Source organism: Hemitrygon akajei, chromosome 26, assembly GCF_048418815.1.
Source record: "Hemitrygon akajei chromosome 26, sHemAka1.3, whole genome shotgun sequence".
In the NCBI taxonomy this organism is placed as follows: Eukaryota; Metazoa; Chordata; class Chondrichthyes; order Myliobatiformes; family Dasyatidae; genus Hemitrygon; species Hemitrygon akajei.
In genome coordinates, this window is record NC_133149.1 from 45,584,634 (window position 1) to 45,599,496 (window position 14,863).

At 38.3% G+C, this 14,863-nt stretch overlaps 1 protein-coding gene across 4 annotated transcripts in view; it reads right to left on the reverse strand.

Moving 5' to 3' along the window:
- The window catches only part of sik3 (SIK family kinase 3), a 344,954-nt gene that overhangs the window by 68,414 nt on the left and 261,677 nt on the right, over window positions 1-14,863 (reverse strand). For all 4 annotated transcript variants that reach the window (XM_073030105.1, XM_073030106.1, XM_073030104.1 and 1 more), the window contains exons 7-9: window positions 11,662-11,780; window positions 8,927-9,037; window positions 6,330-6,473 (exon numbers count right to left, since the gene is read on the reverse strand). In XM_073030105.1, coding sequence (XP_072886206.1) covers window positions 6,330-6,473; window positions 8,927-9,037; window positions 11,662-11,780 — 374 coding nt within the window. The remainder of the gene's footprint in view (window positions 1-6,329; window positions 6,474-8,926; window positions 9,038-11,661; window positions 11,781-14,863) is intronic.

Below are 14,863 nucleotides of genomic sequence, written 5' to 3' on the forward strand. Positions count from 1 at the left end.
CGTATGCCTTCTTAAGCACAGAGACAACCTGCGCAGCAGCTTTGAGTGTCCTATGGACTTGGACCCCAAGATCCCTCTGATCCTCCACACTGCCAAGAGTCTTACTGTTAATACTATAGTCTGCCATCATATTTGACCTACCAAAATGAACCACCTCACACTTTCTTGGTTTGAACTCCATCTGCCACCTCAGCCCAGTTTTGCATCCTATCGATGTCCCACTGTAACCTCTGACAGCCCTCCACACTATCCACAACACCCCCAACAATTGTGTCATCAGCAAACTTACTAACCCATCCCTCCACTTCCTCATCCAGGTCATTTATAAAAATCACCAAGAGAAGGGGTCCTAGAACAGATCCCTGAGGCATACCACTGGTCACCAAACTCCATGCAGAATATGACACGTCTACAATTTCTCTGAGCCTTCTGTGAGCAAGCCAATTCTGGATCCACAAAGCAAGGTCCCCTTGGATCCCATGCCTCCTTACTTTTTTCAGTAAGCCTTGCGTGGGGTACCTTATCAAATGTCTTGCTGAAATCCATAGACACTGCATCTACTGCTCTACTTTCAATGTGTTTAGTCACATCCTCAAAAAGTTCAATCAGGCTCGTAAGGCACGACCTGCCCTTGACAAAGCCATGCTGACTATTACTAATCATATTATGCCTCTCCAAATGTTCGTAAATCCTGCCTCTCATAAACTTTTCCATCAATTTACCAACCATTGAAGTAAGACTCACTGGTCTATAATTTCCTGGGCTATCTCTACTCCCTTTCTTCAATAAGGAAACAACATCTGCAACCCTTCAATCCTCCAGAACCTCTCCCGTCCCCATTGATGATGTAAAAATCATTGCCAGAAGCTCAGCAATCTCCTCCCTCGCCTCCCACAATAGCCTGGAGTACATCTCATCCAGTCCCAGAGACTTATCCACCTTGATGTTTTCCAAAAGCTCCAACACATCCTATTTCTTAATGTCCATATGCTCAAGCTTTTCAATCCACTGTAAATCATCCCTACAATCGCCAAGATCCTTTTCCGTAGTGATTACTGAAGCAAAGTATTAAGTATCTCTGCTATCTCCTCTGGTTCCAAACACTTTTCCACTGTCACACTTGATTGTTTCTGTCACGTTTTATCCTCTTGCTCTTTACATACTTATAGAATGCCTTTGGGTTTTCCTTAATCATGCCCGCCAAGGCCCCTTCTGGCTCTCCTAATTTCATTCTTAAACTCCTTCCAACTAGCTTTATAATCTTCTAGATCTCCATCATTACCTAGTTATTTTGAATCGTTTGTAAGCTTTTCTTTTCTTCTTGACTGGATTTTCAACAGCCTTTGTACACCACGGTTCCTGTACCCTACCAGCCTTTCCCTGTCTCATTGGAACGTACCTATGCAGAACATCATGCAAATATCCCCTGAACATTTGCCACATTTCTTCCATACATTTCCCTGAGAACATCTGTTCCCAATTTATGCTTCCAATTTCCTGCCTGATGGCTTCATATTTCCCCTTACTCCAATTAAACACTTTCCTAACTTGTCTGTTCCTATCCCTCTCCAATGCTGTGGTAAAGGAGATAGAATTGTGATCACTATCTCCAAAATGCTCTCCCACTGAGAGATCTGACACCTGACAAGGTTCATTTCCCAATACCAGATCAAGTACAGCCTCTCCTCTTTAGGCTTATCTACATATTGTGTCAGGAAACCTTCCTAAACACACCTAACAAACTCCACCCCATCTAAACCCCTCGCTCTAGGGACATGCCAATCAATATTTGAGAAATTAAAATCTCTCACCACAACAACCTTGTCATTATTACACCTTTCCAGAATCTGTCTCCTATCTGCTCCTCGATGTCCATGTTACTATTGGGTGGTCTATAAAAAAACACCCAGTAGAGTTATTGACCTCTTCCTATTTCTAACTTCCACCCACAGAAACTCAGTAGACAATCCCTCCATGACTTCCTTCTTTTTGGCAGTCGTGACACTATCTCTGATCAGCAGTGCCACACCCCCACCTGTCCTTTCCACCCTCCCTCGCTGTCCTTTCTGAAACATCTAAAGCCTGGCACTCGAAGTAGCCATTCCTGCCCCTGGGCCATCCAAGTCTCTGTAGTGGCCACAACATCATAGCTCCAAGTACTGATCCACACTCTAAGCTCATCCGCTTTGTTCATGATGCTTCTTGCATTAGAATAGACACATCTCAAACCATCGGTCTGAGTGCATCCCTTCTTTATTACCTGCCTATCCTCCCTCTCACACTGTCTCCAAGCTTTCTCTATTTGTGAGGCAACAGTGCCTTTCCTCTGTCTCTTCAGTTTGGTTCCCACCCCCCAGCAATTCTAGTTTAAACTCTCCCCAATAGCCTTGGCTAATAAAGTGGCCAGTGAGTGCATGTGTGCAAGAGTACAGGTATCACCCGTTTTACAAAAGTTCGCTTTACACCACTTTGCTTTTACGAAAGACCTACATTAGTACCTATTTTCGCTAACCAGAAGAAATCCAAAGAGGATTTTCGCTTTTACAAAAAAAGGCGAGAAGTGAAAATAGCGTTCAGCGTTTGTTTTGCAGCCAGCCATTATAGAGGCAGCGTGCGCCGCGATTAGCGAGAGTGGCGAAAAGCAAAAATGGCGTTCAGCGTTTGTTTCGCAGCAAGCCGTTATAGAGGCAGTGCACACCCCGAGCATTGAGAGTGGCGAAAAGGGAAAATAGCGTTCAGCGTTTGTTTTGCAGACAGCCATTTATAAAGGCAGCGCGCACCCCGAGCAGCAAGAGTGGCGAGAAGCGAAAATAGCGTTCAGCATTTGTTTTGCAGCGAGCCATTATAGAGGCAGCGCGCACCCTGAGTAGCAAGAGTGGCGAAAAGCGAAAATAGTGTTCAGCGTTAGTTTTGCAGCGAGCCATTATAGAGGCAGCGTGTGCCGTGATTAGCAAGAGTGGCAAAAAGCGAAAATAGCGTTCAGCGTTTGTCTTGCAGCCAGCCGTTATAGAGGTGGTGCGCATCCCGAGCAACAAGAGTGGCAAAAAGCGAAAATAGCGTTCAGCGTTTGTTTTGCTCTCAGCATCAAGCCGCCATAGCTTTGAACTGTGTGAGATTTTTGCCACAATTGACAGTGCTGCAATGATTGCAGAAAAGTATGACTTTAATTTTGAAAGGGCACATAGGTTTAGGGCAGGTTTGCAGGATGTTTTGAGTGCTTACAAAGAACTGTATGATAGAAAAACGCGTGAACCTTCCAGTGTGCTTGCTGTCTTCCCAATTCTGGTAAGTGAAACTACACCGTACATATATTATTTCTACTTTATATAGGCTGTGTATTTATCATATCATTCCTGCTTTTACTATATGTTACTGTTATTTTAGGTTTTATGTGCCATATAAATTAATGCTTCTTCGCTTTACACCATTTCAGCTTATGAAAGATTTCATAGGAACACTACTTTCAGGTAGCGGGGAAACATGGATTGAATAAATTTTCAAAGCTAAAAATGCTCTCCAGAATAGTTCACCAGTCAAAGTAAAAAAACAATGAATTCAACACTTTCTCAAAGTTGTAAGATTTTTTAAAATTTACTCAAAAATAATTAATGTGTGATAGGAACACAAATCTTTAACTGCTTTAAAATCTATTATATGGGTTAAGAAACTGAGTAAGTGATACAAATCTACGATACACAGCGCTCACATAATTTTTTTAAACACCATGTCAGTTTTATCTTTGAGAATGCATTCAAATACTTCCACAAAAATGTATGATCTTAGAATTTCACACCACCCTCTCTTTGCACGTAGACTCAGTGGAACTACTAATTTCAAGTGAGATAAGTGGGTAGATCAGCCTTAAATCAACTTTTCAAACTTCATTAAACACAGAAAATTGGTTGAAATATCTGATTTTGTCTGCAGATGGAAACTTTTGATGTGCTAAGTAGCAATTATTGTGAATGGTCCCAAGAGTTTTCTGAACATTTTCCGTAACTACAAAATTTCTATTAACTCCTAAACTCCAAAAAATCCATTCTAGCAAATGTACACAGCCATTTCCAATGCAACCATTTTCAAACAAAACTCATCTAGAATGTCAATCAATTTGCATCCAATTGTTATGCATAAATAGTGCCTCAAGTCATTTTAACCCAGGTTATGTCATTCTAGTTATCAGTTACTGGTAAAGTAACACCCATCATGTAACTGGACCCAGCACTCTGCATTCTTTTCATGCTGGTGCAACATATGTATTCCTGCACCCCTGCCCCAACAGCAAACTATGTCACAACTTGCACAATGCTCTTACTCATATTGATTGGATCTTGAGTGCAGCCTACAAATGTAGCTGTACAGTTACAATAGTTGAACAGTCTGACAACTTGTAGCTACGTCCACACTACTCCGGATAAATCTGTAACCGAAGCTTTTTCTCTTCATTTTTACCCTCCGTCCACACTAAAACAGCGTTTTCGTCCCCTAAAACCGGAGTTTTTCAGAACTCGTTGCAAGCTATGAAAATAACTTCAGATATCCACTGTGTACACTGACTAACGGCGTGTGCTTTCTCCAGCAGTTATACACTTTCAATAGGTGCTTCAGTTGGGGTTTCTCTGGCAGTAACCTAGTACGAGAGCTATTGTTATGGAAATGACAGTCAGATTGGGTGAGTAGGAAACCTTAGGCTACATCCACACTAGACCGGATAATTTTGAAGACGCCGGCTTCATGTAAAAACGATAGGCGTCCACACTATGCGTTTCTAAAAATATCTCTATCCACATTGAAACGGAGATTTCGTCGAATCTCCTCCTGCATATGCAGGAAAACATCTACCGAAAACAAGCGACATGCTTGGTGTTGAATCTCGCTGTGAAAGATGGTGCGTGTTTGTTCAGTTACAGACTACAAAAACTTAAACGACGGGCAGCTGTTGGCTCTCGCACAGGAAGATTTAAAAGTAAAAAAAACAAATACTGAAGCGTATGGAGGCAACCGACAGGGAGTTCAGACTGTATGACCTGGCTGACGACGAACATTGAAAAACTGACCAACTCTGTTCCATTAATAAAGCACCTTGTTGAATGTGTAAAACATGTCTGCATCAGTATTATCTTGCATTTCCATACAATGTTACATTAGGCTGTTACACATCTATTGTCAGAAAAGAACTTGCATAAATAGGTAAACCACCTTCATACGAGCAAGGACAGAAAACAGGACAAAGTGAGTACAGTATACTTATTTCTTCAGTAACTTCAGTAAGTTACACCAAAGTATTTGGTGAGTGCATTTCTAACTCTTCTGGCTTCAGTCTCGTTGCCGTCTGTTCTGAAATTGTTAGGTTGCGTTCAAGAAAACAATGAAATGGCGCGCTGCCGTCTGACAGTGCTTTCAGAAGTCTCCGGTTACCCCATCTACACTGATCTGCCTGAGCAGTGTTTTCAAAAGTACCCACCCTGGAAAGCATTTTTGAAAAGCTCCTGTTTCGGGGGACGAAAACACTGTCTTAGTGTGGGCGGAGGGTAAAAACGAAGAGAAAAAGCTTCGGTTATGGATTTATCCAGCGTAGTGTGGACGTGGCCTTAGGGTAGGAGGTAGAGACATTCTCACTTGTGAATTCCTAAGGGTGAGCTTCAGTATTTGCCTAGCTGATTCAGAAACTTCATTGTTATGTGTCATGTTCTGCACAAACCAGCAATCCAAGACAGCTGCCTGCACCGGAGTAAGAGTAACATGCAACCTTGGAGCATAAGGGTCATGAATCATAGGCTGAAGAATACCAGGAAAAGAAGAACATGGTTGCTGTCAGGGGGAAATCTCAGTAGAGTGCTTCCAGTCTCATCAGCCTATGAAGCAGAGGTGGCAGGCATTAATTTTACAGACAATAAAGTACTCTTTGATTAAGAGATACTTTCCATAACACATATACATTTTCGCATGTTGTCTAAGAAGAATTAAGACCCTTTAATTGAAACAAATAAGTCCTGAAGATCTTGACAGGGTGGAATCAGGGAGAATTTTTTTTTTAAAAAAAGGGGATTCTTTAATTAAAGGTTACTGTTTTAAAAACAAGGGATTGCCATAAAAAAAACTATTCCTCAGTGGTGATGAACCTTTGGAACTTATTGCCACACAGAATTATGAAAGTAGAATATTTGATTGTCTTTATGACAGTGTTAAGTAAACCAGCCAAGCTTTGAACCATTCTAGTTAATCTTCACTACACATCCTGTAAGGAATTTCATATTAACTTGTTCAAAGATGATCATGCAACATTTATCAAAATTTGTCACAAATCTATGGAATTCACTGCACTTTACCTGGACATTTGCAGGCGACTGAAAGGGCATAGAGCGAGGAACGCTTGGCGGTGCAGAGATACGCAATGTCTTATGCCGCTTTAACTTGTCACACAGCAGACTGTAAATTGCATTAAATTGATCATAGGCATCTGTCTTCAATGACTAGAAATAAAAGTAAAGCCAGTGTTAAACTGACCTGCATAAAAGCTGATTGAAAAACATTATCAATTTACTCTTCCGTATGCAGCATTAACAAGGATATGTTTTCTCTTTCAATATTTTTATTAATATTATATAAATTGCATGAATACAAATACAAAATTCATAAAGATACAAGTAATACAAATCACATTACATTTAAATCAAAGTAATATGATCACAGTATCCCATATTCCAGATCAATCATGTAGAAAAAATGATTGAATTATGAAATGGAATGAAATAATTGTATTTTATTTAAAAAATCTACCCCCACTACCAAAATGAGCTGGTTGGTGAAAAAAAGAGAAAAAAATACCTTGCTATATAATATTATATTAATAAAGGCTCAGATCCATACTTTAATAACAGTTCAAAGATTATGAAAATAACTCAGAAAGGGTCCCCATAACATTAGAAAATCATGTTTAGAATCAGAAACTGAACAATGAATCTTCTCTAGATCAAGGGACAACATAATTTCAGATAGCCATTGAAAATGAGTGGGTGGGGCAGCCTCCTTCCATTTGAGCAAGATCGCCCTCCTGGCCATAAGAGACATAAAGGCCAATACCCGCAAATTAGATGGCTTCAGTTTTGTAATACTACCCTCAACAATTCCAAACATGACAGTCAAGGGATTGGGCTTAAAACTAACATTGAAAAGTACAAAAAAGTTTGAAATACATCTTTCCAAAATTTTTCAAGGTTCAGACATGTCCAAATCATATAAATTAGTGTGGCCACTCCATTAGTACATCTATCACAGTAGGGGGAAATATCTGCATAGAAACGAGAGAGCTTGTCTTTAGACGTATGAACTCTATGTACCACTTTGAATTGTAATGAAGAATGACAAGCACATAATGATGAAGAATTAATCAATTTTAAAATACTCTTCCAGCTCTCTTCAGATACGAAAATCTGTAAATCATTTTCCCAGTCTCCTTCAATTTTATCTAAAGAGGCCTTTTCCAGTCCCAACAGCAGACCGCAAATGTAAGATATTGAACCGCTGTCAAAGGGTTTCAGATTAAAAATTGTATCTATTATATTCTTATCTGGATTTGTAGGAAATGTATGTAGTTGGGACCTTAAAAAATCTCTAATCTGTAAGTATCGAAAAAAGTGAATATTGGAAAGGTTAAATTTTGTTGGAAGTTACACAAAAGAGAGATTCCCTGCATCAAACAAATCCTGAAATCATTTAATACCCAATCTATCCCATCCTTTAAAAGATAGGTCAATTAAAGATGGTTTAAAAAAAAATTAGAAAAGATGGGACTCGAGAGGGAGAATCTCAATAAACCAAAATGTTTTCTAAACTGCAACCAAATCCTCAAAGTATATTTGACCACCACATTGTCAGTTAGTTTATTTAAAGATAAAGGAAGCGAGGATCCAAGTAAAGAAATAATGGAAAATTTCATAAGAGTTGACTTCCAAAGAAACCCATATTCGGCAATTCTCACAGTTAATGTAGTATATCCAGAACATAATATTTTGCATATTAACTGCCCAATAATATAACCTAAAATAGGGTAAGGCAAAGCCTCCATTCTGTTTGGTTTTTTGAAGGTGAGCTTTATTTATTCGAGGTTTTTTATTCTTCCATATGTAGGAAGAAAGAATTAAATCCAAAGAGTCAAAAAAAATTTAGGAATAAAAACAGGCACAGCTTGAAAAAGGTATATAAATTTAGGTAAGATATTCATTTTAATAGAATTAATTCAGTCGATCAGTGATAAAGAGAGAGGCGACCAATTAGAAAGTGTTTCTTAACATAATTCATTAAAGTTAAAAAAATTTCCTTAAATAAATCTTTATAATTCTTAGTAACTGTTACTCTTAAATATGTAAATTGTTTTCTTAAAATTTTAAAAGGAAGGTTAATATCAGATGGTATTAAATTGTTTAAAGGAAACAGTTCACTCTTACATAAATTTAATTTATATCCTGAGAACTGACTAAAATTAGTCAGTAGACAGAACACAAATGGTAAAGAGGTTGTAACATTAGATATAAAAAGCAATAAGTCATCAGCATAGAGTGACAATTTATGAATAGTACCTCTCCCTAAAATACCAGTAATCTCTTTAGACTCTCGAAAAGTAATTGCTAAGGGTTCTAATGCCAAATCAAAAAGCAGAGGGCTCAAAGGACAACCTTGTCTAGTTCCACGTTGGAGTTTAAAGGGTTTAGAAGGGTTTAAAACAAGGCTTTGTTTTGACCATGATACCTACCAATGGTAATTGATTACTTGCAAACTGGTTGGCAACTCAATCAAAATATCAATGACGACAAGACAAATTAAATAACACACAACAAACATGATCAAAGAGAAGAATTCATGTTAAAAATTGAATAACTGCACACACTTTGGACAGTACAAAAACACAATAGGAGACTCAAAGTACCTGTAGTGTGCGTTCTCTTTCCAGACCCAATTCTGCCATGTACATGAGCACCTGTTCATTCAGAGGCTCTGTTTTAATCTCTACTTTGACCTGCTTGGATTCTGTTATTAACTATGAAAAGCAATAATATAATTAAAACATTTTGCCTTCAACTTTACAGCATTTTGCATTTTTTTTTAAAAAATGGAACTTTTATGTGTTCAGGATGTATAAAACTAATAGTTACTTAACATCAGTCATTTGTAAATGAAGTCTGAAATTCGAATCATCCAGATGTAAAATGACACAATCACTCAATTTCACTAGATTTCAATTTGAGATTTTTTATAGCGCTTTACATCTCTTCAGGACTTCCCAAGGCCCATAAGTCAATTAACTACTTCAAAATACATTAATTTAGCAATATAAGCAAATGTTCACAGCATATCAGTGCATAGCATGGTAAGAGGGGTCATTCTTATTTCTGATTTAGAAATCTATGCATTTTACACTGTCATTCGTGCAGTGCATTACACTGGCATTGTCATCTTTAAAATCAGAACACAAGACACCAGACGGTCCTTTTGAAGAAGGGATGCTCATTGCCCCTTTGTCAATATTTATCCTTCAACCACTACTAAAAACCTCTAATTTATTTGTCTGCTGTACTTTCCCGTATGTAAAATGGTTGCCATGTAACAGTGATCTAATTTCAAGTAACTGGCTATGATGCACCCAGGAGTGTCCTGAAGCTGTAATAAGTACCACAGAAGTACAAACATTTTTCTAGTTGTTTTGATTTTGGTAAGATTGAATGAAAGATGAATGTCCGGCAGGACAGTAAGAGAGACCTCTTGTACTCCAATCTCTGACCTTATTTGATGACAGCGTCTCCAACAACTTCTGATCTACACTGAAGCATCAGCCTTAGTTTGGATCTTAGTCTCCATCTTAGATGGAGATGGTGGTGGACTTTAGGAGATCTAGGCCTCATATGGAGCCAGTGATCATTAATGGAGAATGTGTGGAGCAGGTTAAGACCTACAAGTATCTGGGAGTACAGTTAGACGAGAAGCTAGACTGGACTGCCAACACAGATGCCTTGTGCAGGAAGGCACAGAGTCGAATGTACTTCCTAAGAAGGTTGGCGTCATTCAATGTCTGTAGTGAGATGCTGAAGATGTTCTATAGGTCAGTTGTGGAGAGCGCCCTCTTCTTTGTGGTGGCGTGTTGGGGAGGAAGCATTAAGAAGAGGGACGCCTCACGTCTTAATAAGCTGGTAAGGAAGGCGGGCTCTGTCGTGGGCAAAGTACTGGAGAGTTTAACATCGGTAGCTGAGCGAAGGGCGCTGAGTAGGCTACGGTCAATTATGGATAACTCTGAACATCCTCTACATAGCACCATCCAGAGACAGAGAAGCAGTTTCAGCGACAGGTTACTATCGATGCAATACTCCTCAGACAGGATGAAGAGGTCAATACTCCCCAATGCCATTAGGCTTTACAATTCTACCACCAGGACTTAAGAACTTTTTAAAGCTATTATTAATGCTTTTTGAGATGGTGATTTAGATGCATATCATATTTTTTTTACTGAGTTAAGTATTGTATGTAATTAGTTTTGCTACAACAAGTGTATGGGACATTGGAAAAAAGTTGAATTTCCCCATGGGGATGAATAAAGTATCTATCTATCTATCTATCTATCTTAGTTTCACTCAAGAACATTTTTAGAGACAAAATACAATACCAAAGTGTTTCTATTTCCATCACTGACAACATTGGCACTCATTATTCAACCCTGATGACCTGGATGTGAAAAAAGTCCTCATCTTTACAACCCATAATGCGAACTAAACAACATATCATTCAAGTAAAGCCTACTTGCTTTCCTCACCCACCATTAGTGAACAGGGACCTCAAACAGCAGTTTTTCCGTTCTAGGTTTATGGATTCTGACATCAGCTGTAGTGGTTGGAACATCATGGTTAATTCAACTAAATCAATAAGCCTTTCAAGTAAAAGCGGAAACTATTTAGTGAAAAAAAAAATTACTGAGGCACTGGCAGTAGAACAGAATCCACTGCTGAAACACATGGGATCCATACCCACCTCCACTGATTTTGTCACAAGGCTTTGAACTTTTATTATATTTACATATTTGGAAAAGACTTTTTTTAAACAGAGGTGTGATTAAAATAAAAAAGTCCAAAATTGCAATTTTACCTTCATATGTAAAGAAGTGATTCTACCTTGACTGAGACATTATTGTGATGAGCCACAACAATGTGATGTTTCACTTTAAGGACAAGAAATCAAACTATTTGTTAAACTTTCTTGTAATAGTACATTTTGCCAGATAGTACACTACTGTCAGATCAAGAAATAATCTGTGACAGGTTTCCTTTTCAACAATAGAGGGTTTTTTTTTAAGTGCTGACTTTTAGAATGGGAGAGAAGAGACTGAAGGACAAAGTCCTTGTGGAGTTTGCATATTCTGTGTGCAACTGTGCATTTCCACTGGATGCTCTAGTTGCCTCTTGGGCAAGTGAAATGCTTACTAGAAATTACCCTCTAGTGTACGTAAGTGGCAGAAGAATTAAAAGGGACTTGTTGGGTATGTGCAAAAGAACAAGTTGCAGGGAAAGAGGGGGAAAATAGGACTGATGGATTGCTTTGCTCAAACCTAATAAGGACCTGATGGGCTGATTGGGCTTCCTTCTACAGAATAGTAGGTAGGCACTGAATTATGCTCACCCGGTCAAACTCTGGATCTGGTTCCCCTATTTTCATCCATTTATGTTTGCAGATTTGTTCCACAGACAAGCGTTTGCTTGGGTCTAGCACAAGCATATGTCGAATCAAATGTTCACATTCTGAAAAGAAATAAGTGTAATCAGCAACCAGACCAACACATGTAAGCTTTAGTTGTTTTGTAGATGAGGTTTAAAACTGTCCAAAGTACTATTACATTATAACAAACAAACAAAATACAAACTGTACTTTAAATAAAAATGCTGCCTTGTTTGGTAGATATAAGCATATGCTTTGAGGAATTTTAAAGCATTAAGCTGATTCTCTCCTCATATTATAAAGAACCCATTGATACAAGGGACAATTTAAACTAGGATTATTTTGTAAAGATGCATAACATATAAACAACTTATTATGGGATCTAGTGGCCAAAAGATTGTTCCTCACCATTTTATTGCCATTAAAACAACAGTGTGTCACCCCAATGAGTTAATGAAAATCGCATAAAAAATCAAAACTTTCAAGTGCAACAGCATTTTGGTGTAACAGTGCTCAAAAACTAATTTAAACTTCAAGTAAATTTACCATCAAAGTACATGGAAAAGTACATACAGTAGAATCAATGGAAAACTACACACAAAGATGTACAGACAGATGGATAGATACGTACATACATAATATTGAGAAAATGAGTTGTACGATCCTTGAAAGTGAGTCCGTAGGTTGCAGAATCAGTTGAGTGTTGGGGTGAGTGAAGTTATCCATTTTGGTTCAGCAGCCTGATGTGGTTAAGGGGTAATAACTGTTCCTGAACCTGCTCATATGGGCCTCAGGAAACTCAGATAATTTTCCCCTCCTTGAAAGAGAAGTCTACATGCCCGCCCTAATTCAGCAGTGAGAAAAAGACTGAAATATGGTAGAATTCAGCAGCAGTAGCTTGTAGTAATTCTAGGAAGCTAATAGTAATTGGCATCCTAAACTCTTGAGCAGGGCAGATCAGATGCTTTTGGGTCTGCAATTGAAATCATAAAAGATCAGGGAATTCAATGAGGGCAGACTATGAGGTTTGGATTCACAAAATATCTCCTGAGAATTACTCTTGAGAAAGTAAGAGCTATCATTTGTCAGACCAGTGAGATCAAGAAAACTTTAAGTGTAATTCTTAGGAGATTTTTTACCACAAAATATGTTAAGAAAATCAACAAAAACTGTAGGAAAATGAGAAGACAAATTTCATAGCAGACAGTAAGATGAAAGAGCTCATTGTGGACTTCAGGAAGCGTAAGAATAAGGAACACATACCAATCCTCAAAGAGGGATCAGAAGTGGAGAGAGTGAGCAGTTTCAAGTTCCTGAATGTCAAGATCTTGGAGGATGTAACCTGGTCCCAACATACTGATGCAGTTATAAAGAAGGCAAGACAGAGGCTATACTTCATTAGGAGTATGAAGAGATTTGGTATGTCAACAAATACACTCAAAAACTTCTACAGATGTACCGTGGAGAGGCTGCATCACTATCTGGTATGGGGTGGGGGGCTACTGCACAGGACCGAAAGAAGCTGCAGAGGGTTGAAAATTTACCTCAGCTCCATCTTGGGTACTAGCCTACAAAGTACCAGGACATCTTCAAGGAGCGCTGTCTCAGAAAGGCAGCGTCCATTATTAAGGACCTCCAATACCCAGGGCATACCCTTTTTTCACTGTTACCATCGGGTAGGAGGTACAGAAACCTGAAGGCACGCACTCAGCAATTCAGGAACAGCTTCTTCCCTTCTGCCATCCAATTCCTGAATGAACATTGAACCCTTGGACACTACCTCACTTTCTTTTAATATATAGTATTTCTGTTTTTTGCACGATTTTTAATCTATTCAATATAGATATACTATATAAAGTATACTGAATAAGATTTAATTTATTTTTTCCTGTTTTTTTTAATTATTATTGAACTGCTGCTGCTAAATTAACAAATTTCACGGCACATGCCTGTGATAATAAACCTGATTCTGGTTCTGATTCTGAGGAAATATTCACAAAATTATATTAATCCAGGTAATTGGATTTTCAACAAAAAAGTACCATTTTTGTTTTATGAACTGGGTATATTCAAGTCAAGTCAAGTCACTTTTTATTGTCATTTCGACCATAACTGCTGGTACAGTACATAGTAAAAATGAGACAATTTTTTTTTCAGGACCATGGTGTTACATGACATAGTACAAAAACTAGACTGAACTACGTAAAAAACAACACAGAAAAAAAAACTACACTAGACTACAGACCTACCCAGGACTGCATAAAGTGCACAAAACTGTGCAGGCATTATAATAAATAATAAAAAAGACAATAGGGCAGTAAGGTGTCAGTCCAGGCTCTGGGTATTGAGGAGTCTGATAGCTTGAAGGAAGAAATTGTTACATAGTCTGGTCGTGAGAGCCTGAATGCTTTGGTGCCTTTTCCCAGACGGCAGGAGGGAGAAGAGTTTGTATGAGGGGTGCATGGGGTCCTTCATAATGCTATTTGCTTTGCGGATGCAGCGTGCAATGTAAATGTCCGTAATGGCGGGAAGAGAGACCCCGATGATCTTCTCAGCTGACCTCACTATCCGCTGCAGGGTCTTGCGATCCAAGATGGTGCAATTTTGAACTCCAAGTCCAAAAAAATCTAATCAACCACAGTAACAAATTTATTTTGCATGTTATTCATAAAACTGATGAAAATGATGTATAAATATACTTAATTCCAGCTGCAGGATTCCAACTTAAGAAGTTTGGCAGTTAATTACTACCTGGCAACTTCAAGAACACTAAATGACAATAGAGTGGAACCTTGTGCAGTGTAAACTGAGTGAGAAATTCGCAATCGCATGTACACTGCAAAATCGAGAAGACTAACCAGTTTATAATAGAACAAAGCTTCTGTTTCTTTTTAAATGTAATGCATTAAACATTAATACTATAATACAGAGAGACAGAAACTGAGTTGCAACCTATAAATTTACATTGTTTTATTATTCTCCAAGTCCACAAAAATACATTGTCTACCTATTAAAATTATTCAGTATTGCAAAATAACCTACATAATGGCAAATGGAGATCAAATTATACATCTCAAAATTAATTTTACCTTACAATACATCTGGTAGCCACCAAGTATTTTAATAACTTGAGGTCTTGGCACTTCGAGGAATCCCGAGTGCCAAA